The 26,326-nt window shown below is 46.4% G+C and overlaps 1 protein-coding gene across 5 annotated transcripts in view; it reads left to right on the forward strand.

Annotated features, from left to right (window-relative positions):
• The window catches only part of LOC140395090 (phospholipid-transporting ATPase IC-like), a 131,589-nt gene that overhangs the window by 46,443 nt on the left and 58,820 nt on the right, over positions 1-26,326 (forward strand). For all 5 annotated transcript variants that reach the window (XM_072482476.1, XM_072482479.1, XM_072482480.1 and 2 more), the window contains 9 exons: positions 1,768-1,850; positions 3,238-3,396; positions 8,963-9,051; positions 10,619-10,812; positions 13,050-13,258; positions 14,114-14,145; positions 15,978-16,134; positions 19,146-19,334; positions 23,391-23,503. In XM_072482476.1, the coding sequence (XP_072338577.1) occupies positions 1,768-1,850; positions 3,238-3,396; positions 8,963-9,051; positions 10,619-10,812; positions 13,050-13,258; positions 14,114-14,145; positions 15,978-16,134; positions 19,146-19,334; positions 23,391-23,503 (1,225 nt within the window). The remainder of the gene's footprint in view (positions 1-1,767; positions 1,851-3,237; positions 3,397-8,962; positions 9,052-10,618; positions 10,813-13,049; positions 13,259-14,113; positions 14,146-15,977; positions 16,135-19,145; positions 19,335-23,390; positions 23,504-26,326) is intronic.

A 26,326-nucleotide genomic window follows, 5' to 3' on the forward strand; every position in this document is an offset into this window, starting at 1 on the left:
GACATTTTAGTCCGACAAGGACAAGAATTTGCAGGATGTCCCTGAAAGGGTCTCTCTACTTTTGTGGAAAGAAATCTCTACACAAAGTACAGCAAGTATCCCTATGTTTGCTAACTTTATTTATAAGTAGCTTCTAACCTGTAATAGGCTTTGCTTAATTGGGGATAGAAAAGGTATAAGTGAGTAGTTAAAGTGTTTGTCCTTTTATTTTAAGAATTGTTTAACTATTAATTGAAAAGCTATTTTCTGTGATGTTAATGTGGTTACTCATGTGTTAATTATAATGTTTGTTTTGATATAAAATATCCCTATTTGCCATTTGAATCACTCCTGAAGTGAAGCATCCTTTCCTCACAGTTTTTCAAATTGAAAATTTTTTGGGTTTCGTCCGGTTCCCTATCATAAATTGGGGTCTGGTCCGGTACCGTAACATTACCTAATTTCCCTATTTTCATTTAACACTCTCTTCATTTCATGATTTGGGGAGCAATGCTCTTGGCTGAAATGATCCATTTCTTAGCAATGATGTTCATTGCCTCGATGGATATAGAAGAAGAGCATAAATACATACAAGAAATTCTTGTCTCATGCATTTAAGGATAAATTTGATGATTTGATGGTTTCAATTCAGAGCTTCTTGTGAAGGTGCGAAGGTCAACGTGTCTAGTTTACCACCCAAGTAAACTGAGATAGCATCATAACGGTTACAAATGAGACACACCCACCTCCGCAAACAGTTTCCCACTATTGTGACCCTGCCATAGGAAGATCTTGAGTGTTGAATAGTAGCTTTTCTCTTGCTGTGCAACCAGGGATAACTGTCAGACTGCCTTCTGCCTATAGTTTCCTCCAGACTCTTCCATTCCACACCCATTCTTTCCACTGGAAGGTTACCAGGTTTTGCTTGGCATTTTTTCCATTGGTGTCAGCAACACCAGAAATTACTGTAACACTCTTCTCCTCCAGCCTGACCCTTTTATTGTTTTTGTTTCATCCCAATGTAAATCTTCCCCTCCCCCAACTCTCCCACTGGGCTATCTGTCTCTTGTCTTTTAGTTTAGCACTGACCTTTGTTCTGCTATTGACACATTCTGCTATCTTACTTTTATGCCACTATCAACACCTTCTTTAGTCTTTAACAGTACCATTAACACTCCCTTTGTCTTGTGTCCATGACATCTTTGCCAATCTTTGCCAAGGTAAGTTAAAGTGGGGTTGCGGGGGTAGGGTGTAAATGTGGGGATAGGGTGGAGGTGTGGGGTTAGGTAGGATGCTCTTTCCAAGGGCTGGTGCAAACGTGATGGGCCGAATGGCCTCCTTCTGCACGGTACGTTCTGTGATCTCTCCTTAGCTCCCACCTATCCCTGACCTCTGACTTTGCTCGAACTTCTTACAACTGTGTAATTCACCACATTTCTACCCCCTCTTCAGCTCTGAAGAAGTAAATACGGACTCGGAACATTAACTCTGTTCCTCTCTCCACAGATGCTCCCAGACCTGCTGAGCTTATCATGCCAGTGTCATCCTATGGTTCCATATGCTGCTTTAGTGAATAACCCTGTCAGCCGTCCAGCTACTTTTACACTGACACTTTGAACAAAAATATCACAGTGACTACAATATTTCTTGACGTGATCCAATTCCTCCAATGTGACCAGGCCTTTACACTGGCAGTGGGCTTTCAGCAGTCCGTGTAGCATGGCAGCATTAATTAAGTAACAACACTGATTGAACAGCCTTATAACTGAAAACAATTTTTGCTTTCAGTGAAACTAACCTTAAATACCGACAAGCACTGAGTGTCACACACAAAGAGGTAAACACGATGGACCAACTAGCACAGTTTAATGGTGAGTGTGAACTATGGTTCCAGAACCTTCTCCCGGGTTTCATTGGTTTGAAGCCTTTTCAACAGAACATGGTCTGCAGCAGACCAGCGTTGGTGGACTTTGAGGATCTTTCCTCATCTCCTAAATTATCATAGATTCTTAGAATCCCTACTGTGCAGAAGGGGGCCATTATCCTTGCAACCCCATAACCCCACCTAACCCACACATCCATGGATACCAAGGGGCAATTTAACATGGCCAATCCACCTAACCTGCACATCTTTGGACTGTGGGAGGAAACCGGAGCACCTAGAGGAATCCCAGGCCGGAATTGGCCCCAGGCCCCTGGCGCTGTGAGATAGCAGTGCTAACCACTGTGCCCCCGTGCTGCCCCTATACACTTTATATATAGGGGCTGGTTTAGTACATGGCTAAAGAGCTGGCTTTTTAAAGCAGACCAAGGCAGGCCAGCAGTATGTGCAATTCCCATACCAGCCTCCCCGAACAGGCGCCGGAATGTGGTGACCTGGGGCTTTTCACAGTAACTTCATTTGAAGCCTACTTGTGACAATAAGCGATTTTCATTTCCTTTACAGTCTCTTATCTAACCCCAAGTATTGCTCTGTGTTGCAAATGAGAAACTGATGTTTCTCATTTGTGGTAAGAAAGGGACGTGTATTATAGCGGCAAACTCAAAGTTCCCTCACATTTATTTAAAAAAAAATGTTTTATTAAGTGGCAATTTAGCAGAGCCAATCCACCTACCCTGTACCTTTGGGTTGTGGGGTCGAAACCCACGTAAACACGGGGAGAATGTGCAAACTTCATACAGACAGAGATCCAGAGCCGGGATCGAACCTGGGACCTCGGCGCTGTGAGGCCGCAGTGCTAACCACTGCACCACCATGTTGCCGTTAGTTCCCTAACATTTATATCCTGAACATAATGATTAAATAAATGGTTGAAAGTTGAATTAAAATCTCTGTAAACCTGTAAGATCCTTGACCTCAATTGTTTGTCTAGGGCCCTATCTATTTTGAAATCATTGGTTTAGAGCTAGCTAATAATAATGTGTGGGGCCCTGTCAACAGCACTGTGGCTAAGAAAATTAGTTGCCTGTCCTCGTGCCTGATTTTTTATTTGCCTAATTTTATAAGGGTGCTGAGGGTGAAAGAAGCCAGGCCCACATTTATAGTGCTGAATTACTTTTATTAAATTGAAAATGATTAATTAAATTGGTAAATTCAATCTCAGGTGAAGTTTCACGATTTTGGGGGAAGCTCCACTCAAGTGTACCTCACTTCTGTACAGTGGGCCGCTATGGCACCTGAGCTGGCCTCACCTGCTTTCTTAAAACAAGGTGCATACTTGCTAGCAGCCTTTAAGCAAATTCAAATTGTCTCCACAGGTAGAATAATCTGCGAAAAGCCAAACTGTGACCTGCACTCATTTACAGGCACTCTATTTTGGAAAAATCAAGAATTCTCACTTGGCAATGAGCAAATATTACTCCGAGGTTGCAGAATACGAAATACGGAGAAGTGCTACGGTGTGGTTTTATTTGCAGGTAAGTAGGACGGTGCACACTAATGTGTTGCAGTCAGAATGCAGGTCTTCAAATTGAACACAGCCTATTCCGGTTGATATTAGGTGATGATTGTCAATTCAGCCACTTGGCTAAGATCAAGTGTGAGATCAGGTGCGGTGCCTGCCCTTGTCAGCTTGGATCTAGTCTCTGCTGTTGGGACCATGAATTGGATTCAGTTTCAATTGGATTTTGGATCGAGCAATGAGATGGATTAATGTCTTGCCCCGTCCACTCTGCATGCTTTGTTACTCTGTGAAAGGAATAACACTTTTAAAAAAGATTTGGTAATTGCGATACTCATGAAATACATTCTGCTCCTTAAGCACTGTTCCTTCCTTTAATTATGTTAATTACATTGCTTAATCCAAATTACTGGATAATTCAAGTTAGCGAATAATTCAACCTTCTATAATGCATGGAATGCCTGCGAACTATGAGGCCTAGGCTTAAATCCGGCCTTTCAAAGACACTTTAAATTCTAGGTGACAGAATTCAGCACACACGAACAATCCTTCTGTGGCTGCATGCATGGTGGCGGTTTTGGCACAAGAGCGATTTAAAGCAGTCAGTGTTCTTTTTTTTTAGTTTAGAGTACCCAATTCATTTTTCCCAATTAAGGGGCAATTTAGCATGGCCAATCCGCCTACCCTGCACATCTTTGGGTTGTGGGGGTGAAACCCATGCAAACACGGGGAGAATGTGCAAACTCCACACAGACAGTGACCCAGAGCCGGCCTATTTCAAGCTGGTGGTACTGGCAAGTTGTCCAGGCTCCATGCCAGGGAGTGCCAGTGTACATTCTAATACTTAGTTACAATGACTGGACTCAAATTGGGAATTTGAAGCTGGGAAGTTAGCATCTCAGCCCATTCTATAATGTGTGCCACCTTCTAGCCTGTCTGTAGTAGCAATGGAGTCTTCTTTCACAAAATATACAAGTTTCATTTTAATATTGCAGTGCGTGCTGATGATATGTGAGTCCGTATGGGTGTGACTCCGAATGGGCGTCAACCATGATTAAAGACATCAATCCTCTGAACGGCCCAACGAACTCTGCATGTATCTGTACCCGAGGTCCCCAGCCCATTCCCCCGGGCACAACAGGCCAAAGGTGGGGGCTTCTTCATCTGACACAAAGGACACTATTTCACCGAGTTCTCAATGCCAGTGTCAGCCCGAGCCATCAGATGTAGCTCAATGCAAGCAGCTTCCTCTTGGAGACTCCTGGATGATCATTGTGTAGCCGCTGACCTGGGTGGGGGACAACCACTCTGGATCCCCATAGGATGGTGCCACCTTCCACACCCAATTCTTGATGTTTGGAAAGGAAGGGCTTGATATCCTCTCTGGGGTGTCCTTGAGTTCCGTCACTTCGGATCATGTGGCACAGATCTGTCAGCATTGGGTCCTTCTGGGTCCACACCGAGACTTGTCTCATTTAATTGGTTTGATGTGGGACTTCCACCCCTCACTACCTGATTTCCAAACCATGAGTGACCTCAGCACGTCAAATTCCCCATGGGGAAATCTAGGAGTCACACCCATACGGACTCACATATCAGCACGAACTGCAATATTAAAATGAAACTTGTATATTTTGTGCAAGAACACTCCATTGCTACTACAGACAGGCTAGAAGGTGGCACACTTGAGATACTAACTTCCCAGCAGGCAGGGTATCCAGGAAATTTAGTGTCATTGTGACTTCTTCCATTACCGGCGGAGGGGCCAACTTTGTGGGCAGCGGGAGATGACTCAGGATGTCAGCGTTGGCGATGTGTGTGCCAGGATGGTGCACGAAGCAGGACTCATAGGCCACCAACAATAGTGTCCAATATCGACCCGAGCTGAGGTGAAGGGGGAAATCGCATTGTCCTCTTTAAAAAGGCCCAACAGGGGTTTATGGTCCGTGATTATTAAGTGTCAGCCATAGATGTACAGATGGAATTTTTTAACTCTAAATATCACAGCCATTCCCTCTTTTTTGATTTGGACATTGCATCATTCCATATCTGCCAAAGTTCATGATGCATACATAATCAGTCGCGCGGTGACATCGTCCCATCAATGGGAGGGCACTGCCCCTGCTCTGTACGAAGAGGCATTGCATGCTAGTACCAGATGTCTTGTGGGATCATAGTGCAGCAAGATGTTGGATGATAGCAGCTGTAGTTTCACTTTTCATCCTGTGGCCCCTGCAATGATCACCTCTGGAGGTGTTGGAGTGTCAGTAAAGGAGCCAAGTTGGGGATGAACTTCCCAGAAAAATTCATGAGGCCAAGGAATGACTTCAGTTTCGTCGTGTTTCATGGGGTCGGTGCCCCACTTTTATGGCCGTTACTTTGTCCTCTCCAGGGTGCAGGCCATCTTTATCGACACTGAAATCTGGTCTGGGTCTGGGAGCAGCATTTAAAGGGATAACATGGGAACCCGTACTCTACAAGCCCCACGGGGAGGTTGATTAGTGACCCCCATAGTCCACACGAGGGTTATCACCATATTCCTGTCAGATTTTGGTGAGGGCATGAATTTCACCCTTCCCGCTGGCAGGCTTTTAGGCAGAGAGAGAGTGGGAGGGTATGTGCAATGTGGGGGTTGGGGATCGGGGTGAAATTGAAGGGATGGGATTCCCTCCAGTTTCCAGCCCACCCCAACCTCACAATTATTTTACCCTGGGATGGGATGCCCACCCTTGACCAGTTGAGGTCCTTAACCAGCCAATCATTGGCTACCTCAGGGCCATTCATTGCCCAGCCTCAATGTTTAGGCCAGTGAGAGGACTTACCTGGCATGGGGGGGCGACCAATAATGAACGGGCTTAGATCTTGGGCGGGAAGGATTGGCACCTCCCTTAGCCTTTCCTTCTGAAACCCCGATCACACCCTTTCCAACCCCACCCAGGCCCCCCCCCCCCCCCCCTCCCCCCTCCCCATCCCTGGTCTCCTTAAATTTACCTCGTCCTCCCGTCCTGGGCCTTCAGCTCATGCACCTTCTGAAGTTCCCCTTCTGTCCACTGCAGCGCTGTTGCTGCAGGGGGTGGAATGCTGCCCGCCAATCCGATGGTCCGACAGCTCTCCAGTGAGGAGTGGAAGTTCCTACTACAGTCAAATGGCGGCTCATTCAAGTGCGGAATGGCTGCGAGGCCCTCGGGAGTCAATGGCGATGTGCTCCCCACATACTCTTTGGATGTCGGTGAGGGACACCCCGCCATGAAAAAATACTTAGGCCCAGGAATCCACATCAACCTGGCTGAGGTCAGGAAGTTTTATCACCTGCCTGAGTTCCTGCTCGCTCCAGTCCCACCCTGAGTTAAAACCCCTGCCCTTAGTCATCAAGGCAGACTGAGAGGGCTGAGGCCTTGCTTTGGAAAAACCTAGGCTTTGAGAGAATGTGACTGTGATAATAAAAGGATTAAGATCCTGCCCGTGTGACAAAGCTATCGGACCTAGATAGACTCGGGAACATGCTTACAAGTTAGGAAAGCGGAGAATTAAGTTGCATGTTAGGAAGTGCCTCCCTGAGTGGACTCCTCAACCTCTGGAATAAATGCTGGCACATTCTGCGAGTACAACTTCACCACATGAACTTTGCAGGGAATTAGATAAGTTGCTGCAAGTGCCAAATTTCCCTGCGTACGTTATTCAGGTGAGTGCTAGACACCAGACATTATCATCTCCCGGAGCTTAATTGCCTTTGTGGTCAGAGAAAGGTTTCTAAACTTGGACAAAGTTCATTGCTACTCCTGGGAGATTGTCTACGCGGTCCTCCAAACCCGTCTGTTGCCACCCCACTGCTAGTGAGAAGGCAGAATTTCCAGTCAAAACTCCTTTCCGCGGTTTCCGCGGAGTATCCCCGCCGCAAGCGAAGCAGGAGAATCCCGGCCTGAATGCTTGAGTTATGTGGGAGCAGGAACAGGGATGAAGGACTGGTGTGTACCCATTGCATTATGTTGGAATGGGACAAAATCAATGGGGTGATTTTGTCCGTAGAAGGTGCGAAACAGACAACAGCAAATCAGCAGCGCATGTTACATCTCTTCCAATTGTTATTGTTACCATTAAGATCAAGAGCGATGAAAATCAGGAGAGATGTTGAGCAAGTGGTTGCTTTACACTACAGTAAGTAACTAGTCTCCACTTAACATTGCCCTTCTTAACATTGCCTTTCTTAATGTTGCGTCATTCCATTAAGTTAGTGCCAGTAAACCCATTTGACGTTGCCAGTTTCACTTCAACGTTGTTTGCCAGACTTCCTCTTCTGTGTTCCTGGGCCTCGCCTCCCCGCCCTCCGTTCTTGCCTCACTCATCTCCTGGCTTCACCAGTGCTGAACTCCCAATGAAGTCTTCGCCTCCATCTAGTGGCAGACATTGGTCAGTGCAAGTAGTTCTGCTGATAATTGCACCGACCAACTTCTGTCACTAGATGGAGCCTGGTCAATCTAAAAATACTGTACAGATGTCTACAAAGTGAGTGTATTTTGTTTGTTGTATACTGTATTAGTTTCTTTTATGTTTAGTGATATATGTTATTTTGGAAAGAATGCACAGTGCGGCACACAAATGGAGCAGCGGTTCAACTTGTGCGTCATTTTTTTCCGGGCCAGAAATGTCTGAAGGAACTTAACTCTGGCTTTATCATTGATCCCTACGGGAGCCTACGATTCACTTAAAGTCATGAATTTCAGGAACACAAACGCGACTTTAAACAAGGACTTACTGGATGCGATTCTCCCATGCCGTGCCGTGTGGGAGAATCGCCGTTCGCGCCATTTTTTCCCGCGGCGCCGGTCCGACGCTGGCAGGCAATTCTCCGAGGAGCGGAGAATCGGCGCCATTTGCGGTCGCGGGCCGCTGTTTGCGGCCAGACCGCTGATCCTCCGGCCTTGATGGGCCGCGCGGAAAAGGCAGAGTCCCGCCGACGCCGTTCACACCTGGTAGCTGCCAGCGGGAACTCTGCGCGAAGGATCGGGGACGGCTGGTGGGGCGGGGAAAAGCACTCCTTCACCGGTGGGGGGGGGGCTCCTATGGGGTCTGGCCCGCGATCGGGGCCCACCGATCGGAGAGCCGGCCTCTCCAGCCCCGGCCCTATATTACTACGCGGCCGACCCCTGAACCCCCATGCCATGTTGCGTCGGGGCCGGCGCGCTGAGGAAGTCCCCCACGCATGCACCGGTTGGCGAGGCCCAACTGCGCATGCGCCGGTTGGCATGGCCCAACTGCACATGCGCGGGTTGGCATGGCCCAACTGCACATGCGCGGGTTGGCGCGGCGCCCATCGGGAAGGGAGGCTGGAGTGGCGTGAACCGCTCCAGCGCCGTGCTGGCCCCAGAAACTGTATTGCCCACGCCCATTACGCGCCATCGTGAAACGCGGCGCCGTTCACGACGGCGCGAACACTCTGTCTCACTTTCGGAGAATCGCGCCCACTGTATCTTCCAAAGCCAAAATTGTTGCTCCCCTTCCCATAAATTTACTGCTGATGTTAGCATAATGACCCTCTTCAGCACACGGATGTTGACTTGTCTTGTATTTCATTTAATTTCCAGGGGTGGATACAAAAATAATGAAAAACAGTGGGAAGTATATCTTGAAGAGAACCAGAATCGAGCACCTCATGAATCGTGTGGTGCTTCTGGTATGTTCAGTCGCTTTTCACTTGCTCTCTCACTTTGCCTGAATATGTCCCTTTGTAACTTTCTGTGCCTCCTATCCTTGTGACATCTGCGCACTGGTAACTCCTTATTCCAGTCACTAGTAAGCGTACGGCGAAAAGCTGAGGCCCTGGTACAGTCATCTCCCACTAGTCGGGAGATGTTCCCTTTACCCCGACTCTCTGGTTTTCAACCTCCCAACCAATTACCGACCCAGGTAGAAAGTGCAGACCCAGTTTTTATAGTCGACTGGGCAGCAGTGGGTAGCTTAAATTAAAAGTAGGTAAATGTTGGAAACGCTCAACAGGTTTGGCAGCATTTATCGTGAGAGAAACCGAGCCAATGGTAGATTCCGACCGTCCCCCCCCCCCCCCCCGTCCCCCCCCCCCCCCCCCCCCCCCCCCCCCCCCCCGTCCCTCCCCCATCCCCGCCAGGATCCTCCAGTTTTGCCAGAAGCCAAAGAACCTTTGGCCGGGCTGCCGAATCTCCCACTGGTGGGCTCCCCCACGGCAGGGCTGGAAAGTCTCAACCAACGTTTCAGGCCACTGGTCTGTTATAAGTTCTCAGTAATGTAATTAAACTTGTGCATTAAGGGTATGAGTTAAATAGACGTAAAGGAATTGTTTTTTTTTGGGGGGGGGGGGAGGTAAAACGAAGCATAAAGTCGGAAAATGCACGTGCGGCCTCTTCGCTGTATCGTGCATTTCCGTCTGGTGCTTGTTTCTGACTTGCCTCCAAAACAAAAAATGTTTTCCCCAAAGAGCTTTTATAGTCCAGGAAATACGTAGAAATGTCCTGAGGGGTAAAAAAAAGGTGCTGTTTCTTTTTTAAAAATAAATTTAGAGTACCCAATTATTGTTTTTCCAATTAAGGGGCAATTTAGCGTGCCCAATCCACCTAGCCTGCACATTTTTGGGTTGTGGGGGCGAAACCCACGCAAACACGGGGAGAATGTGCAAACTCCACACGGACAGTGACCCAGAGCCGGGATCGAACCTGGGACCTCGGCGCCGTGTGGCAGCAGGGCTAACCCACTGCACCACCCTGCTGCCCTAAAGGTGCTGTTTCTGAAAGCATATACAGGTAAATCCCGTTTTTGACCAAATGGATGTTCATTCGGTAAAAAAGGATTTTCCTTAAATCCGGCACTGTGCAGTTCACCCTTTAGAATTAAGAGTGAAATAATCAGAGAACGGCGATGCGGTCAGACAAAAAGATGGATTTAGTTCACACCGCAGGGCCCTGCTCAAAAAAACAAAGAGGAACCGACAAACGATGAAATAAAGTGATTTGCGTGAGGGAACGCTTCAGCCGAATCGACCGAGAAAATAAATCAAAATAACACGCCCTGTCCGTTAAATCGGTATTAAGTAAATTCTGGATTTACCTGTATTTCTTACTGCCTGTCTGACTTGGTTAAGGACTGCGCTTAGTGTCCAGGACGATCAAAGCAGGCTGCAGCTATTTGGATCAAAGGTGACTGTAACATTGCCTGTGAGGTGAAATTGAAACTGAAATAACCAACTGCAAATGTATTTAATGCATTTCCAGATTCTCTTGATTCTCGCTGGTTTAGCCTTCTGCCTGGCTGTTGGAGGTGCCATCTGGGGTGTGAAATTCGAAAAGAAAGTTCCCTATTTCGACCTTGTGCCTGATGCTTTCAGCCCAGGATATGAAGGCTTTCTGTCCTTCTGGGGATATGTTATTATCTTGAACTCCATATTGCCAATGTCACTTTATGTCACGTAAGCAAGTCATCACCCCTCTGCAAAGCTACACGCAAACTTACAAATACTTTGAAATGTGCGTCTATCTCGGCTGTTTAGCCCTCTACCTTCTTCCTGGAGATTAATAGCGCAGAAAGAAAACTTTCGGTGGACTGCCAGATCGAACAATTCTACTGATTTCCTCATAATTCAGAAAGCAAAGGAAAGAGAGCTATTGGAAAGCAATCAATGCCTTTCTATTAAATTGAAAGCAAATTACGGCAGATGCTGGAACCCTGACACAAAAGCAGAGAATGCTGGAAGAAACCCACCAGCAAGGTCTGGCAGCATCTGTAGGGAGAGGAGACCGAGTTAGCGTTTCGAGTCCATTTGACGCTTCTTCAGAACTGAGGGAGAGGGTGAACCCGTTTGATATTTTACCACAAAAGAGGCTGGAGCAGTGATTAGTCGGAGCTGGGAGAGACTGCAAATAAGATGTAGCAAACCTAAGAACAGGTGACAGATGGCCCAGTGGGCGGGGGGGGGGCTAGTGAGTGTTTGTGCATTGAGTCAAAAAATGTATGAGGTATTTTTTTAAAACGGGGAAAAAAGTGGTTATGCTGAAGGAGGAAGGTCTTAGTCTAAAATTGTTGACCTCAATGTTGAGTACTGAGGTCCTAATCCAAAGATGCATTTCTATTACATATAGTGTTTGATAGTAATTGAAATAATAAGCTTAGAAAGAGAAGGTAAGGCTATGAATCATTAGTCAAATTGTGTGCTTTAAAACATGATTTTATAATTTTAAACATCATCCAAGTCTGGCTCTGATATGAACTAAACCTCTGAAAATAGCTGATAAGCGGTTTGGTGCACGTTAAGGCTCTGAGATACGATTAGTACGTGTACCTACATCGGCCATCTCCAAACATAGGAGTAGAAATTCTCCAGCCATTACGTTTCACTTTTCCTGCTAGCAGGGCACCCCAGTGGGTTTCCCGGCGGCATGGGACGGTTTCAATGGGAAATCCCATTGACAAGCGGCGGGAAGATTGAATCCCACCACCAGTGAATGGCGTGCTGCCAAGCAACACGCGGAGACTGGGGAATCCAGACCAGACTCTCTCCGTCATCAAGCTAAACATCGTGTGCTTCTATCAAAGGCTGTTCTCTGAGCAGCTGAGGTTGCAGCAATGACGGCGAACAGTTGTGTCACGCACTGATCAATTTCAGTATCAATGGGCTGCACGGTGGCAAAGTGGTTAGCACTGCTGCCTCACAGCACCAGGGACCGGGGTTCGATTCTGACCTCAGATGCCTGTGTGGAGTTTGCACGTTCTCCCCGTGTCTGCGTGGGCTCCCTCCGGGTGCTCCAGTTTCCTCCCACAGTCCAAAGATATGCAGGTTAGGTGGATTGGCCATGCTAAATTGTCCCTTAGTGTCCAAAGGTTAGATGGGGTTACAGGGATAGGGCAGGGGATTGGGCCTGGGTAAGGTGCTCTTTTGGAGGGTCTTTAAAGACTCGATGGACCGAATGGCCTCCTTCTGCACTGTAGGGATTCTATGATTCTATGAACTTTGAATGAGTCAAATTGCAGAGTGAGGACAAAACTAGGGGGAGCTTCCCGTAACAGCCTCCCCGAACCGGCGCCGGAATGTGGCGACTAGGGGCTTTTCACAGTAACTTCATTTGAAGCCTACTTGTGACAATAAGCGATTTTCATTTCATTTTCATTTTCAAGTAATGTTGTGTGCTGATTTTAGTGAGGTCCAGGAGAGGGAGCTAATTTATTAAATTGTATAAACAGCCTTGGACACTGGAACTGTTACTGAAAAGAATATTGTCATTTACTCTGCCCTCTGGTGAGGGAACAGTGAAGCAAACCTAGGCGGTAGGATTGAGAAAGCCCTGAAATTATCGGAATTTCCGTGGTTCCCTTACCACTAAACACATGAACGTTTCACCTCTGAAAAGCAGCTAGTGACACAGAATTGTATATATTGAAATAACTATTCCCCCTTTTAGCTGACGCTTACTTTAAATATTTCAGCGGGTCTTTTATTTGACAGAAAAACATGCTGATTTTTAATCGCAGTACATTGCAAAGTGGTGTTAATAAATGCCACCACTTCGTCCCTTTTACAATGGTTAGTACTGATGTAATTTGTGCAGTACCTTAATATTTAACTAACTGTAATTCTGATTGTTCTCATGATATCATTGCAAGCTAACACTTCAGCATACAGCAGGTAACAGCAGGAATGTTATTTTTCAGCTTTGAACTCCTCCACATAGCCCAGAGCTTTTTCATTAACTGGGATATGAAAATGTACTGTGTTGAGAGAGACTGTCCTGCCAAAGCAAGAACCACCACCCTGAACGAAGAGCTTGGCCAAATAAAGTACATCTTCTCAGATAAAACAGGCACTCTGACCCAGAACATCATGGCATTTAAGAAATGCAGCGTCAGTGGACAGATATATGGTAATTATTGATGTTAATCAATGAGGAACGACCGCTGTTCCACTTTGCAGAACTCTTATCGGCTGAATACTCTTCAATGGGACTGTTTTAAAAAGTCCACAAATAGAGGACAAACTAATTCCCCAAAGAGTTTTGACTGCAAAAGCACTTGTGATGATTTGCAGTTTCATTTTGGTTTTATTTGTGAAGTTGCACAAATTTGTAGAGGTTAGGGAGACCTGTTCTTGCAAATCTTCACAGAACTCGATGTATGTGCGACATTAACAAGCCTTTTCCAGTAACTACCTGCAAAACAGATTCATGCTCCTACTTTGCCAGGTGACATATTACTGCCAGGAAACAGGTCTGCATTTTTCCGGCAAACCCGCAGGACATCCCAAAGTGCATTAAGCCTTTACCTGCGCAGTTCAGCAGTGGTTATGTTGGCAATTAAGTTAAGCACAATAAAGATCCCAGAAACTTCAGTTTATGCAACTGATTAGTTAATCTGATAAAGCAGGCACTCTAATCCAAAAGTACTTATTTGTTGGTTAGATACAATGTACAGAAAGAAACTGGTAAATAACCATCTGGAAAAGGGATTGAAGATGTCAGGATCAGGACGTTAGTTGGCTGGATGGACAGTGCGAACCAGATTGGTGCCAACAAGTGTGGGGGAGGGTCAATGTTCAATCCCCAGTCCGGCAGGGGCGGACTCAGGACCTGCCTCCTTGCCCTACATGTGGCGGAGATGACCTGCCTTCAGGCAGAGAACTCAAGAGGGGGAAAGCTATGTCATGGTGGATTGAAGAAGAAATCTTGGATCAGAAATATTCTGTATTTTGTCAACTAAAGTTTGAATTATTTGTCTTTCAGGTAATCAATTTGGCGATGTCAATAGAGCAAAGGTAAGTGCTTTTTTAATCAAAATTATTTGTCAGGAATCTGACTTTGGCAGTCGTTGAATTTTGAGATTCAGTTATAACCTGGTACCCATTAAGTACTAATTACTGACCTACGAGTGATTACAGGAAGATAAGGAGGGCCCCTCTCTATATTTGTCACAAGATTTTAACTGGGATAACTAAAGATTAGTATCATTGCCTCATGAAGCACTGGTAGAATAATGGAACAAATTACAACTTGTGATGTATATTTCACGTATTCATCACCAGTAGAATCTTTATCTTTATTGGTGTCACAAGTAGGCTTACATTAACACGGCAATGAAGTTACTGTGAAAATCCCCTAGTCAACATATTCCGGCGCCTGATCGGGTACACTGAGGGAGAATTCCAAATGTCCAATTCACCAAACAAGCACGTCTTTCAGGACTTGTGGGAGGAAACCAGAGCACCTGCGGAAATCCATACAGGCACGGGGAAAACGTGCAGTCTCCGCACAGACAGCGATCCAAGCTGGGAATTGAACCTGGGTCCCTGGCGCTGTGAAGCAACAGTGCTAACCACTGTTCTACCGTGCTGCCTATGTTTAGCCATGTGAAGTGCAAGCTAGGATGTTTTGTGGGACAGTGCAAGCTCCCCTCCTCTGAGGCAGAAGCTCCCAAGTTCGAATCCCACCCCAGGTCTTGATGGCCAAGGAAGTTGTGTTGATACCATGGCCAGACAGGTTGATTATCAACCATTAAATCCTTCCAAAATGTCTACGGCAGGTGGTAAGAGTCTCCTAGTCAGCCATAACTGCAGAAGGCAGCAGCAAACCACAGTAGTACCTTGCCAGGCATAACACTGGACCAACATACAAAATGCATGGTCACCAATGCTCTCTTATGGCATGGGACCTGAAGAGAGAGATGCAGGTAATGAAATAATTAAGAACATTTCCAGCCCTTCTCACTGGCAGAACCTTCCGGTCCCCCCGTGGCGAGTTCCCCTGTAGCGGGAGGGCCGAACCACCCAAAACGTCGTAGACATTGGCAGGGCTGGACGACCCCGCTTGCTGCCAATGGCGAGCTGCCTCTGCCCGGAAAATAGGCCCCAGGGAGGAGTTGGAAAATCCCGCCCAGAGATTAAACATACTGAGGTAATAAGCATTTTATGGAAAAGATACCTTTGTTAATAAGTGGAGAAAATAACTTGTTTTTGTTTTATTTAATGTTAACTTTAAATCTGAGATCGAAAGACATTTATTAACCAATGCTTTTCAGGGATATGTGAATACGTTGGGCATTTGGAGCTAGGTTACAGGTCAGCCACAATCTCGTTGAATGGCAGAATGGGTTGGAGGGGATGAATGGCCTCCTCCTGTTCCTGTGTTCCGATATCTACAAGAAGTTAAATCCACTCCCTCTCATGTTGGAATAGACCAGAGGCGACCACTTCATCAGTAATGAGGGTGGAATCATCATCGTAATGTCATGCGTGCTCTGCCCAAAGGCAGGTCCTCCGCTGTTGTCCACTGACGCTTTATCCTGAGCTGTCGTCTCAGCAGGTTTTATGGCAGTGGTGATCTGCCATTGCCTTCTGCTGTCGGGGGCAGGACAAAGAGGGCGGTCCCAACTTCACCACATCCGGGGCAGGAATCAAACCCGTGCTGTTGGCATTATTCCGAACCGCTCACTCGGCAAACAAGCCCCCCCCCCCCCCCCAGAAGTGGAATATCAACTGTCATACCATGCATTTCAGTTCTTATCCCATAATTCTCCGCTTCAATCAGCGTTCATCAATTATTGAGCCACTCGCCTCACCCCACATTGAGAAAGTCACTGGTGTGTTTACAGGTCGTTGACTTTAGTTGGAACACGTTCGCCGATGGAAAGCTGACGTTTCATGACAGTTCACTTGTGGAGCTGATCCGATCAGGGGGTGACCCTGGAGTGCATGAATTCTTCAAATTACTGGCTGTTTGTCACACGGTGATGGTGGAGGCGAAAGATGGTGAGTTTGAATTGTCTTTGTTTAGTGACTGTTGAATTTCACTGATGTTTATGCAGAATACTGCTCGAAATGCAGACAGAATATTTCTTCAGTGATAAATGGGTTCTCTTAACTTTTGCATGAATTAGCTCTTTATACTCCAAGGACTGCCCGATTTCCTATATTTTTCTCATACATGACGTGGCGATGCCGGCGTTGGACTGGGGTGGGCACAGTCTTACAGCACCAGGTTAAAGTCCAACAGCTTTTGTTTCGAATCACTAGCTTTCGGAGTGCAGCTCCTTCCTCAGGTGAAGGAAGGAGCAGTGCTCTGAAAGCTAGTGATTCGAAACAAACCTGTTGGACTTTAACCTGGTGTTGTAAGACTTCTTGGGCGTCATTCTCCGCCGGTGGGAGTCTCCGTTCTGCCGGCGCTCGGGGGTTTCCCGACGGCGTGGGGGTGCCCCACAATGGGAAACCCCATTGACCGGCCGGTGTTACGGAGACTCCCGCCGGTCGGTCGGTGCAGAAATGTGGCGGGGCGGGATGGAGAATTTCGCCCCTTGTTCTTCTCATATATGTAAGTGGGGATACTTTGACTTGAACGAAGCAAAACGAATTTTGGTAGCAATTTTACCATTTAGAGAAAAATATCCTTTGACACAAAGATGGTTTTAACAGCACTTCTGTCACTTAAAGGCTGAAGAAAAGTTGCTGTTACGATTTCAAAGTTTATGGAATAGGGCAGGTATTTCAGGTGCACACAACAGGCACAAGCTGGTGCTCGCTGCTGGGATTATATAATTAGCAAATTCTGAGGTCATTGCAATCATTTGCTGATAAGTGCTCCCTTTGGGTGATGCTCCACATCAGGGAAGTTTATTTGTACAATCGGCCCTCACAATTCTGCTTTCAAATATTCATCGCTGTGATCCCACAGTTTCACAAAGGCAGCTTGGGTAACAAACTATAGACAAACTGGTCATTGCAATGTGGACACTGCTTTAGCTGGGCAGTAGCTTGGCCAGGGTGCAGGCATTACAAATACATTGGGTGGAATTCCTCCGAGCAAGGGGTTTGCACGCACGTAGGATTTTCTTGGCCTTGTTGTTGATTGCTGGTGAGATTTCCACCCTCGGGGTCTGAAATTCTGGGGAAGGCCTGACACTGCCCAGGCACTTAATTCTGTCAATGGACGAGATGTGGGGCTCCCAATGATTCTACTGTCAGCAGGCCAGATCTCTGTCATCATCATCTAATTCCACCGGAGAAATCTAGGGAAAAACTTTATACTGGCGGGATTTTACTGTCCTGCCAAAGTCAAAAGGCCCTTTAATGGCTCACCGCTCGCCCCTTCCCCAAACTAACCAAGTACTCAAATAAAGACAGAAAATGTTTGAAATGATTAAAGAAGAGCAACACTCAAACAAAGCCAATACATGCAAAATACTGAAGCGAGAAACATGGACAAAAATTGGGAATTCAGGTCCCTTTGTAAGGGGAGGCAATGGTGTAGTGGTATTGTCGCTGGACTAGTAATCCTGAAACCCAAGATAATGCTCAGGGGTTTGAATCACACCATGGCAGATGGTGTAATTTGAATTCAATACAAATTCGCAATTAGAAGTCCAACCATTTCTGATTGTCGTGAAAAACCCACCGTGTTCGTTAATGTCCTTTTGGGAATCTGCCATGGCCTGGCCTACTTGTGACTCCAGATCTGCACCAATGTGTTGATTCTTAAATGCCATCTGAAATGGCCTGGCAAGCCTAATCAATTCAAGGGCAATTAGGGATGGGCAATAAATGGTGGTCCAGCAATCAACACCCACATCCAATAAATAAATAAAAACCAAAGAGAAAATGCTGGAAAATCTCAGCAGGTCTGGCAGCATTTGTAGGGAACGAAAAGAGCTAGCGTTTTGAGTCCAGATGACCCTTTGTCAAAGCTTTGAATAAATACAAAACAACCTCATTAATTGAGCTTTTGAGGGTCAAATATTATCCCATGTTAAAATTCAAGTTTGAAAGATACTAATCAAATAGTTTCAATACCTTGGTGGGGATTGCCTTATTTAATCTGCAAGGTGAATGCCAGATGGCCCACTCCTGCTCCTAGTTCTTATGTTCTTATTAAGGCACTCAAGAAAGACAGAAAGCCCCATTATGGGACCGGAAATCCCAGAATTGGGACCCGCCTGCCATTTTTGAAGAGTTTGAGTCAACCTGACTTGGTGAAAAAATCCGGGCCCTCGTGTTTGTTAAAATTAGTTACAGCCGGCTAATTTTATTTTGCATTACTGAGGTTGCTCCTCCCTCGAGTAAATAGAACAGAACAACTACAACATGATACAGAAAACAAAGGCGGGGGATTTTGCGCCCGAGTTGGTCGCAGGCGCAAATGGCGACACGGGCGCAAAGTTCCATGAGAGCTGGAAAACAAGAATCTTGCCAGCGGGATCTTGGTTTCACATATTCCTTGCTCCCCCCTCCGTTTATTATATCGGAGGTCAGGGCACCCTTTAAAAAGGAAGCCACAATGTCGGGATTCACAGCGTAGCTGGCTGTTTCTGGCCCCACCCAACCAGCCAGGTGAGGTTGGCGATGCCGCCATTTAATTTTTTTGTACTGCGCAAAGCTGGTTGTGCAGCCAGTGAGCTGCACGTTGATTTTCTTGCCTCATCCAGCACTCTACACGAAAAAAGAGAAAATTCCGCTTATTGGCATGGATTCACCATCACAGTTTTCCTGCTTTACCTTTTTTTTAATAGAAATGGATGAGATTAGCAGCAGAAATTGGGCCTTGGTGAAGTGGGATAACTGGACTATTTTAGGTTTTCCTTTTAGTTTGGACCTCCCTGTTCTAATCTGCAGAAAACTTTCAGTACTGGACACGATTAATAATGGGAAACCATTACTAAAAGAGGTCAGCGGTATTCAATGGGAACTCAGAAAGTTAATTTGACAGAATTTCTGAATCTATTCCAGGCCATGTTTGGACATTGAACTTTTCCTGTTTGTCTTACTTCAAGGTCAGCTTGCATACCAAGCCGCTTCCCCGGATGAAGAGGCTCTGGTCACTGCGGCAAGAAATTTTGGTTACGTGTTTCTGTCACGCACGCAGGACACAATAACCATTAGTGAGCTGGGAGTGCAGAGGACATACACAGTGCTGGCGATACTGGATTTCAACAGCTGCCGCAAGAGGATGTCTGTTATCTGTGAGTAGCTAACAAAAAACAACTAAAGAATAAAATGCATTTCCACTTTTGGAGCCATTCTGGCACAGAAGGAGGCCACTCAGCCATGAAGTCCATGCTGTCTCTGTGTGGAACAACCCAGTCAGTCCCATTCCCTATTCTATCCCCTAGCACTGTAAATTTATATCCCTAACATTCCTATCCAATTTCCTATCCAATGAGGCCTGCGCCTCAACAACCCGGATAGACAACGGATTCCAGGGGTCTTTATTGCTCGTTACGTAATAGAAGGTCTTTTTCTGTAAGGTGAAACTTCCTTTCAATGAAAGTTGTTTTTTTGATTTTGCATCCTGTCTTTTCTTAACTATGCAGCCGTGAAGATAAGCAGAGATCGCCTCTCGCTCCTCTGCCAATCCCATTGTCCATCTCAGCATGGTGCTTTCCTTTCAAATCCTCCAATCCGATTACTCTGTGACAGGAGCCCAGGGAAGAATTCTCCAGCCCTTCCCGCCGCCGAGATCTTCCAGTCCCGCCAAAGTCAACCACCGCTGCGGATTCCCCGACGGCGGCACTGGCGAAGACCGTAAATCACCATGGGCTTCAGCGCGATCTGAAGATCCCAAGGGTGAGCCGCACCCATCATGGGAAAACCTGCCAGAGAAAGGCTGGAGAATTCCGCCCCTAGTTACTCCTGTCAGAAATATTGGCGTACATGTTTTGTTTTAAAATTTGTCCTTGATATGTGGGCAATGCCGACGACGTCTATTGTCCATCCTAATTGCCCCGGCAACGCGCACATTACAGGATGTGTTCACATTAGAAAGAGTACAGAGGGAATTAATGAGGATGCTGCCAGAACTGGAAAATGTCAGTATTGAGGAAAGATTGCCCGGGCTGCTGTTGTTTTCTGTGGAACAAATTAGGTTGAGGTGAGATTTAACTAAAATGTATAAAATGATGACAGAGTGGAAGGAACTATTTCTCTTGGAAGACAGATCAATAACCAGGGTTATGGGGGGTTGTGGCAGAGATTTAAAGCAATTAATAAGAGGATCAGAGTGGTGTTCTAAAGGATATTTTCATGCAAAGTGTGGAATTCATTGACTGAAAGGGTGATAGAGGCAGAAACCCTCATCACATTAAAAAAAAACACTGAGATACGCACTCGAAGTGCAGTGAACTACAGGACTACAGACAAAGGCTGGAATGTAGGATTAGGCTGGATAATTCTGTTATGGCTGACACGGAAAACAATGTAACTTTTGATGATTCCATGATTCTAACCCAGCGGCTTGTTTGGCCAGGTTAAAGAGCATTGGGAGTTAACCGTACAGTGCAGGTCTGTAGGATATGTAGGCCAGATCAGACACAGGTGTCAGGCTGCTTTCATAGATCATAGAATTTACAGTGCAGAAGGAGGCCATTCGGCCCATCGAGTCTGCGCTGGCTCTTGGAAAGAGCACCCTACCCAAGATCAACACCTCCACCCTATCCCCATAACCCAGTAACCTCACCCAAAACTAAGGGCAATTTTGGACACTAAGGGCAATTTATCATGGCCAATCCACCTAACCTGCACATCTTTGGACTGTGGGAGGAAACCGGAGCACCCGGAGGTGTGTTAATGAAGCAGTAGGTTTTTCACAGCAGTTCAACAACTTTCATTGACATTTGTTGATACCGCCCTGATTTGTTATGTTGTTGGTGTAACATAAGCGGCTTCCTTGTGGTGCACTTGACAAAGGAAGGTTCAGACGTGGAGATAACTTCAACACGTTTATTAAACTATTTACACTTCTGTTACTCGGGTTTGACTCTACTGCTAATCCTACTATAGCTACCCAGTCTGACTAACCAGTTGCTGCAATCCACGTGGTGGGTGTAATATTGAATCAGCCCTGTGTCTCTACTCACTGACTGTCTCCACTGGAAAGAGGCAGATCATGTGTGCGGTGTCCTTTATATATGGGTTGGTGTAATGCCCCCCTGTGGTCGTGTCACCTCCGTGTGTATCGTGAATGTCCATTGATCTTGTCCTATCTAACTGTTCTATTGGTTGAGTGGGTGTGTGTGATGTCTCTTGTGCTCCCTCTAGTGTCTAGCTAGCCTACATGTATTTACATTGATGCACATCACCACACGCCCCATAAATTACCAGTCTATTTGTCTTAAAAAATTAATTAACACCGTGCCTGTTTTACTGACATAAAACTGGCACCTAATGTCCATGTGGTGGGTGGTGCACTGATTACTATCTTGGTCCGGGCCAATGTCTGAATGCTTTGCATTTCCACAGATGAGGCCTATTATCTGTTTCAGGACCACTTCCCAAACACAGCTATGACGTTTTAGGAGATCAAAGTTTTACATAAACGTAACGACAGGAAGTATAACATTAAAATGGACTTGCACCTGTCACTTTGTCCAGTCAACCTCCACTCCCTAACTTAGCACATGTTGGGCATCAAAGCTGAACATTTCTTGGTTTATATGGAGTGTTTTTCTCTCAGAAAAGCTATATTGCAGCGAAGTAAAACACTCTTCGTCATGTGAGGATGTAGCCAACTGTTTAGTTTCAATGTCCCAAATCCCTGGAGCTTGACTAGAACCAGAAAGCCAGAAATGATTGACCTACTGTTGCCAATCTGAATACTATCCCACCAGTGTCACCAATAATGTTGCTCTTTAGAGTTGCCAATATGATACTGAGGCTCTTTTTATGATATGATGATATGTCCCAACAGCGTCGCCATACTGTGGGTGTTTCTATTTCTCTTACTGAACCACAAGGCTTTCCCGTATATCGGTCAAATCACCACACAACCAGTTAGTCAGTTGCAGTTCAAAGATGGTTTATTTACACACAAGGGTTACTTTGACATGCAAGCACAATATACTACAAGTTAAACTACCCCTATCAGCTACATAACCTATACTTAACTTCAGGGCGACCGGCACTATGCAGATGGATAAGGCCTTTATCTTGATTTCACGTGGCTGGTTTGAAGAAGTGGCTCTGTCTCTGCCTCTGCTGGGCTCACCTGTCAGGTAGCGATCGTTGGTCCTGAACTTGGCTGACATGGGCTGGATCCAGAAGGGGCTGGCATAGGCCGGGTCCAAAAGAGACTGAACACATGACTGTGTCCCCTTTTATCCCTCTAGGGTTTCACGCTCTTTGGGGCGGTCCTTAATCTTGAACCCAATAATTCGACAGGGCTTCGATCACTGCCTTCGATTTCGGCCAATAAAGGGGCAGCTGCCTTGGTGACTGGGCGGGTCCTTAGCGGTCATTGACCTTGGCAGTTGGGCTCTCTGAGTAAAGGGAGTGGCGTCGATCAGTCTGTGGCTGTACCGTTTTCTTGATTGGAGTCCCAGTGTTCTGGGGAATGGGCCATTAAAATGCAAACAAGTGGGGGTTTTGATCAGGTCTAACTACCTGCGTTTCAAAAACAGAGATGCTCTGCATCTGTCTGAGTCCTGGGTCGGCCATAATTCCCACAGTCCTTTGCAGGTGGCTATCTCAGATGGCTACACTACAAAAGCAAGCTCTTTGTTGTGCCATTTCCTTAAGAAAAAGCTTGTCTGGAATGCACCACATTTTATGATATAGATCTGATATAGAGCAGTGGCACAGTGGTTAGCACTGCTGCCTCACAGTGCCAGAGTCCCAGGTTCAATTCCAGCCATAGGTGACTGTGTGGAATTTGTACATTCTCTCCGTGCCTGCGTGGGTTTTCTCCGGGTGCTCCTCCCACAGTCCAAGGATGTGCAGGTTAGGTGGATTAGCCATTCTAAGTTGCCCCTTACTGTACAAAGATGTGCAGGTTAGATGGATTGTCCATGCTAAATTGCCCCTTATTGTACAATAGGTGGGGTTGCGGTGATAGGATGGGGAAGTGGGCCTCGGTGGGGTGCTCTTTCAGAGGGTTGGTGCAGACTCGATGGGCTGAATGACCTCCTTCTGCACTGCAGGAATTCTATGGTTCTAATTCAAAATTTCCTCTGTTACTTGTCATCTTGAGCCTAATCTTGGAAGACTGATGTTGTAAATTCACCCTGAGCACTTTTTCTTTGCAGTGGAAGATTCAGAAGGGAAGATTAAACTGTACTCCAAAGGCGCAGATGCGGTGATCTATGAAAGGCTTTGTCCCAACTGCCCCCACAAGGAGAGCACTCAAATGGCACTCGATGTAAGGCTGCTAATTTTTCACCCCCCCCCGTGTTCAGACTTGCTACAGGAAGGGTGCGATTGCACCAGAAAGGGTGCAAAGGAGATTCACCAGGATGTTGCCTGGATGGAGTATTTGAACTCTGAAGAAAGGCTGAATAGGTTTGGGTTGTTTCCTTTAGAGCAGAGAGAGCAGAGAGGGGACCTGATTGAGATGTATAAGATTAGGAGGTGTTTGGACAGGGTGGTTAGGAAGCAGCTGTCCCCGCTCAGTTGACAGGTCAATAATGAAGGGGCATAATTTTAAGGTGAGGAGCAGGAAGTTTAGAGGGCATTTGAGGAAAGTTTTTTTCATCCAGAGGGTGGTGGGAATTTGGAATGTACTGCCTGGGAGGGTAATAGAAGCGGGAACCTTCACAATCTTTAAAAGGTACATGGATGAGCACCTGGCATGACATTCAAGGCTGTGGGCCAAGGACTGGAAAGTGGGATTAGTGTAGACTTAGTGCAGCTTTGTTGGTACGGACTCTTCTGTTCTGTGACCCCGATGACTATCGGAATCTTTGAGGACTGTGAGCGCACTCTGGCATCATTGAAAATTTTAGCAGTCATTAGATATGTTCAGAGATCAGGAGAAGTGGAAATGGTCTTTGGTTTTAAGCTTCTCCTTTTAAATGTTCTCATGTTATAATTTCAACAATTCTCGAAATGTTGAGTTGACGAAACGTGTTCCGTTTCCGCATGTTATACGGGAAACTGAGGTTGAGAATTGTCTGGTCGCATTGAACTGATAAATTGATTTGATATTTTCTGCCGCACACTTTACTCTGGATGTTGTTAGGTTACGGGACTTCACAAAGGAATGCACGTATGATCACAAAGAACAATCTTAGCAGCACTGCCAACTTAAAGTGAACTCATTGCAATGGCCGCTTGTCATGCAATCATCGCAGTGAATATTTAATGATGATGGGGGTCTCTGTCACAGGGGAATTATAAACGTTTATGAGTCTACTTAAAGCTCTTTAACCACATCATCACTGAAATGCCAGCAGTTTGGTCTAGAAATTAGTGGTCCCGATTTTAAGTGGGGAAATTGGTTGGGGATTGGTGCTGGGGGGTAGATAGACATGATAGCTGTAAGCCCCAAAACAGGCAACGAATCCAGGGGTCCAGCAACGTTCCAGGTCTTACCAGTCGGTCCACACTTATCCCTTGTCCAGAATCCATCCAGATCTACTACCCGCCAAAGGGCGAGAATGGCAATTCTGCGGCAGGAGGGGTGGGGCATATTTAAAATCTATCCTCCCATTCTGTCCTATGGTGTCTTCCTCGCCTACTCCAAAGGTGGGTTAAAAGCAGGACACAGAGGAGAGACTGGCCGCAGTCATTTTAACTTAAATTCTGCTAGATTTCTGTCAGGCAAGGAGAGTTCAAATCAGGAGCATTGTTGCTGCTCAGGCAATCCTATACAATTCGAACACCAGACTGATTAAATTGGGGATTTAAGATCTTTAATATCTGAGAACACATGGGTGTGATTGAATGACCTTATCGTGCCCGACCCGGTGACGTGGTGAGGCGGTTAAAACTCGCGAGAGGTCTCTCGCGGGATTTGCGACGCTCGAACCACCTTGTGTGATTTAACTGCCAGGGTGCCCAGGTGGCACTGCCAGGTTGGCAATGTCAAGGTGCCAGGTTTCCTGCACCAGGGATCAGGTGCTGGGGTGCCCCGACCTTAAGAGGTAGGGTTGTGTGCGGGGGTGGGGGGGGCTCGAGGACCCCCTGAGAGGTAAGCTGGGCATTGGGGGGGTGGGCCTCCGGAGGCTACGGTGGGGAATTCCAGGGGGGTCCAGAGATCAGGGCAGCATTTAAAAATGGCACTCCGATCTCTTCCTGCACTGACGAGCTGTGAAGCATACAGGAGTGTAGTACTACTCAGCAAAGAAGATGTGTGAAGAGATCAGATCAGTCCATGAGAGGGTCGTTTAGGAGTCTGGTAACAGCAGGGAAGAAGCTCTTATTGGATCTGTTAGTGCGTGTTCTCAGAATTTTGTATCTCCTGCCCGATGGAAGAAGTTGGAAGAGCGAATAAGCTGGGTAGGAGGGGGGTCTTTGATTGTGCTGCCAGCTTTCCCAAGGCAGCGAGAGGTGTAGACAGTCAGTGGATGGGAGGCGGGTTCACGTGATGGACTAGGCTGTGTTCACGACTCTCTGTAGTTTCTTACAGTGTTGGGCTGAGCAGTTGCCATACCAGTGATGTAGCCAGAAAGAAAGCTTTCCATGGTGTATCTGTAAAAGTTGGTAAGAGTCAATGTGGACATGCCAGATTTCCTTAGTTTCCTGAGAAAGTGTAGGCGCTGTTGTGCTTTCTTGGTCGTAACGTTGACATGGTGGACCAAGTCAGATTGTTGGTGATATGCACACCTAGGAATTTGAAGCTGTCAACCATCTCCAGCTCGGCCCCATTGATGCAGACAGGGGTGAGTACAATACTTTGCTTCCTGAAGTCAATGACCAGCTCTTTAGTTTTGCTGACATTGAGGGAGAGATTGTTGTCATTACACTAGGTTCTCTATCTCCCTCCTGTTTTCTGACTCATCATTGTTCGAGATCTGACCCACTACGGTCATGTCATCAGCAAACTTGTCGATGGGAGTTGAAGCCAAATTTGCCACGCAGTCGTGTATGTATAGGGAGTATAGTAGGGAGCTAAGTACGCAGCCTTGCGGGGCCCCGGTATTGAGGACTATCATGGAAGAGGTGTTATTGTTTATCCTTACTGATTGTGGTCCATGGGTCAGAAATTCGAAGATCCAGTTGCAGAGTGAGGAGCCAAGTTCTA

This window comes from Scyliorhinus torazame, chromosome 18, assembly GCF_047496885.1.
Source record: "Scyliorhinus torazame isolate Kashiwa2021f chromosome 18, sScyTor2.1, whole genome shotgun sequence".
Classification (NCBI taxonomy): domain Eukaryota; kingdom Metazoa; phylum Chordata; class Chondrichthyes; order Carcharhiniformes; family Scyliorhinidae; genus Scyliorhinus; species Scyliorhinus torazame.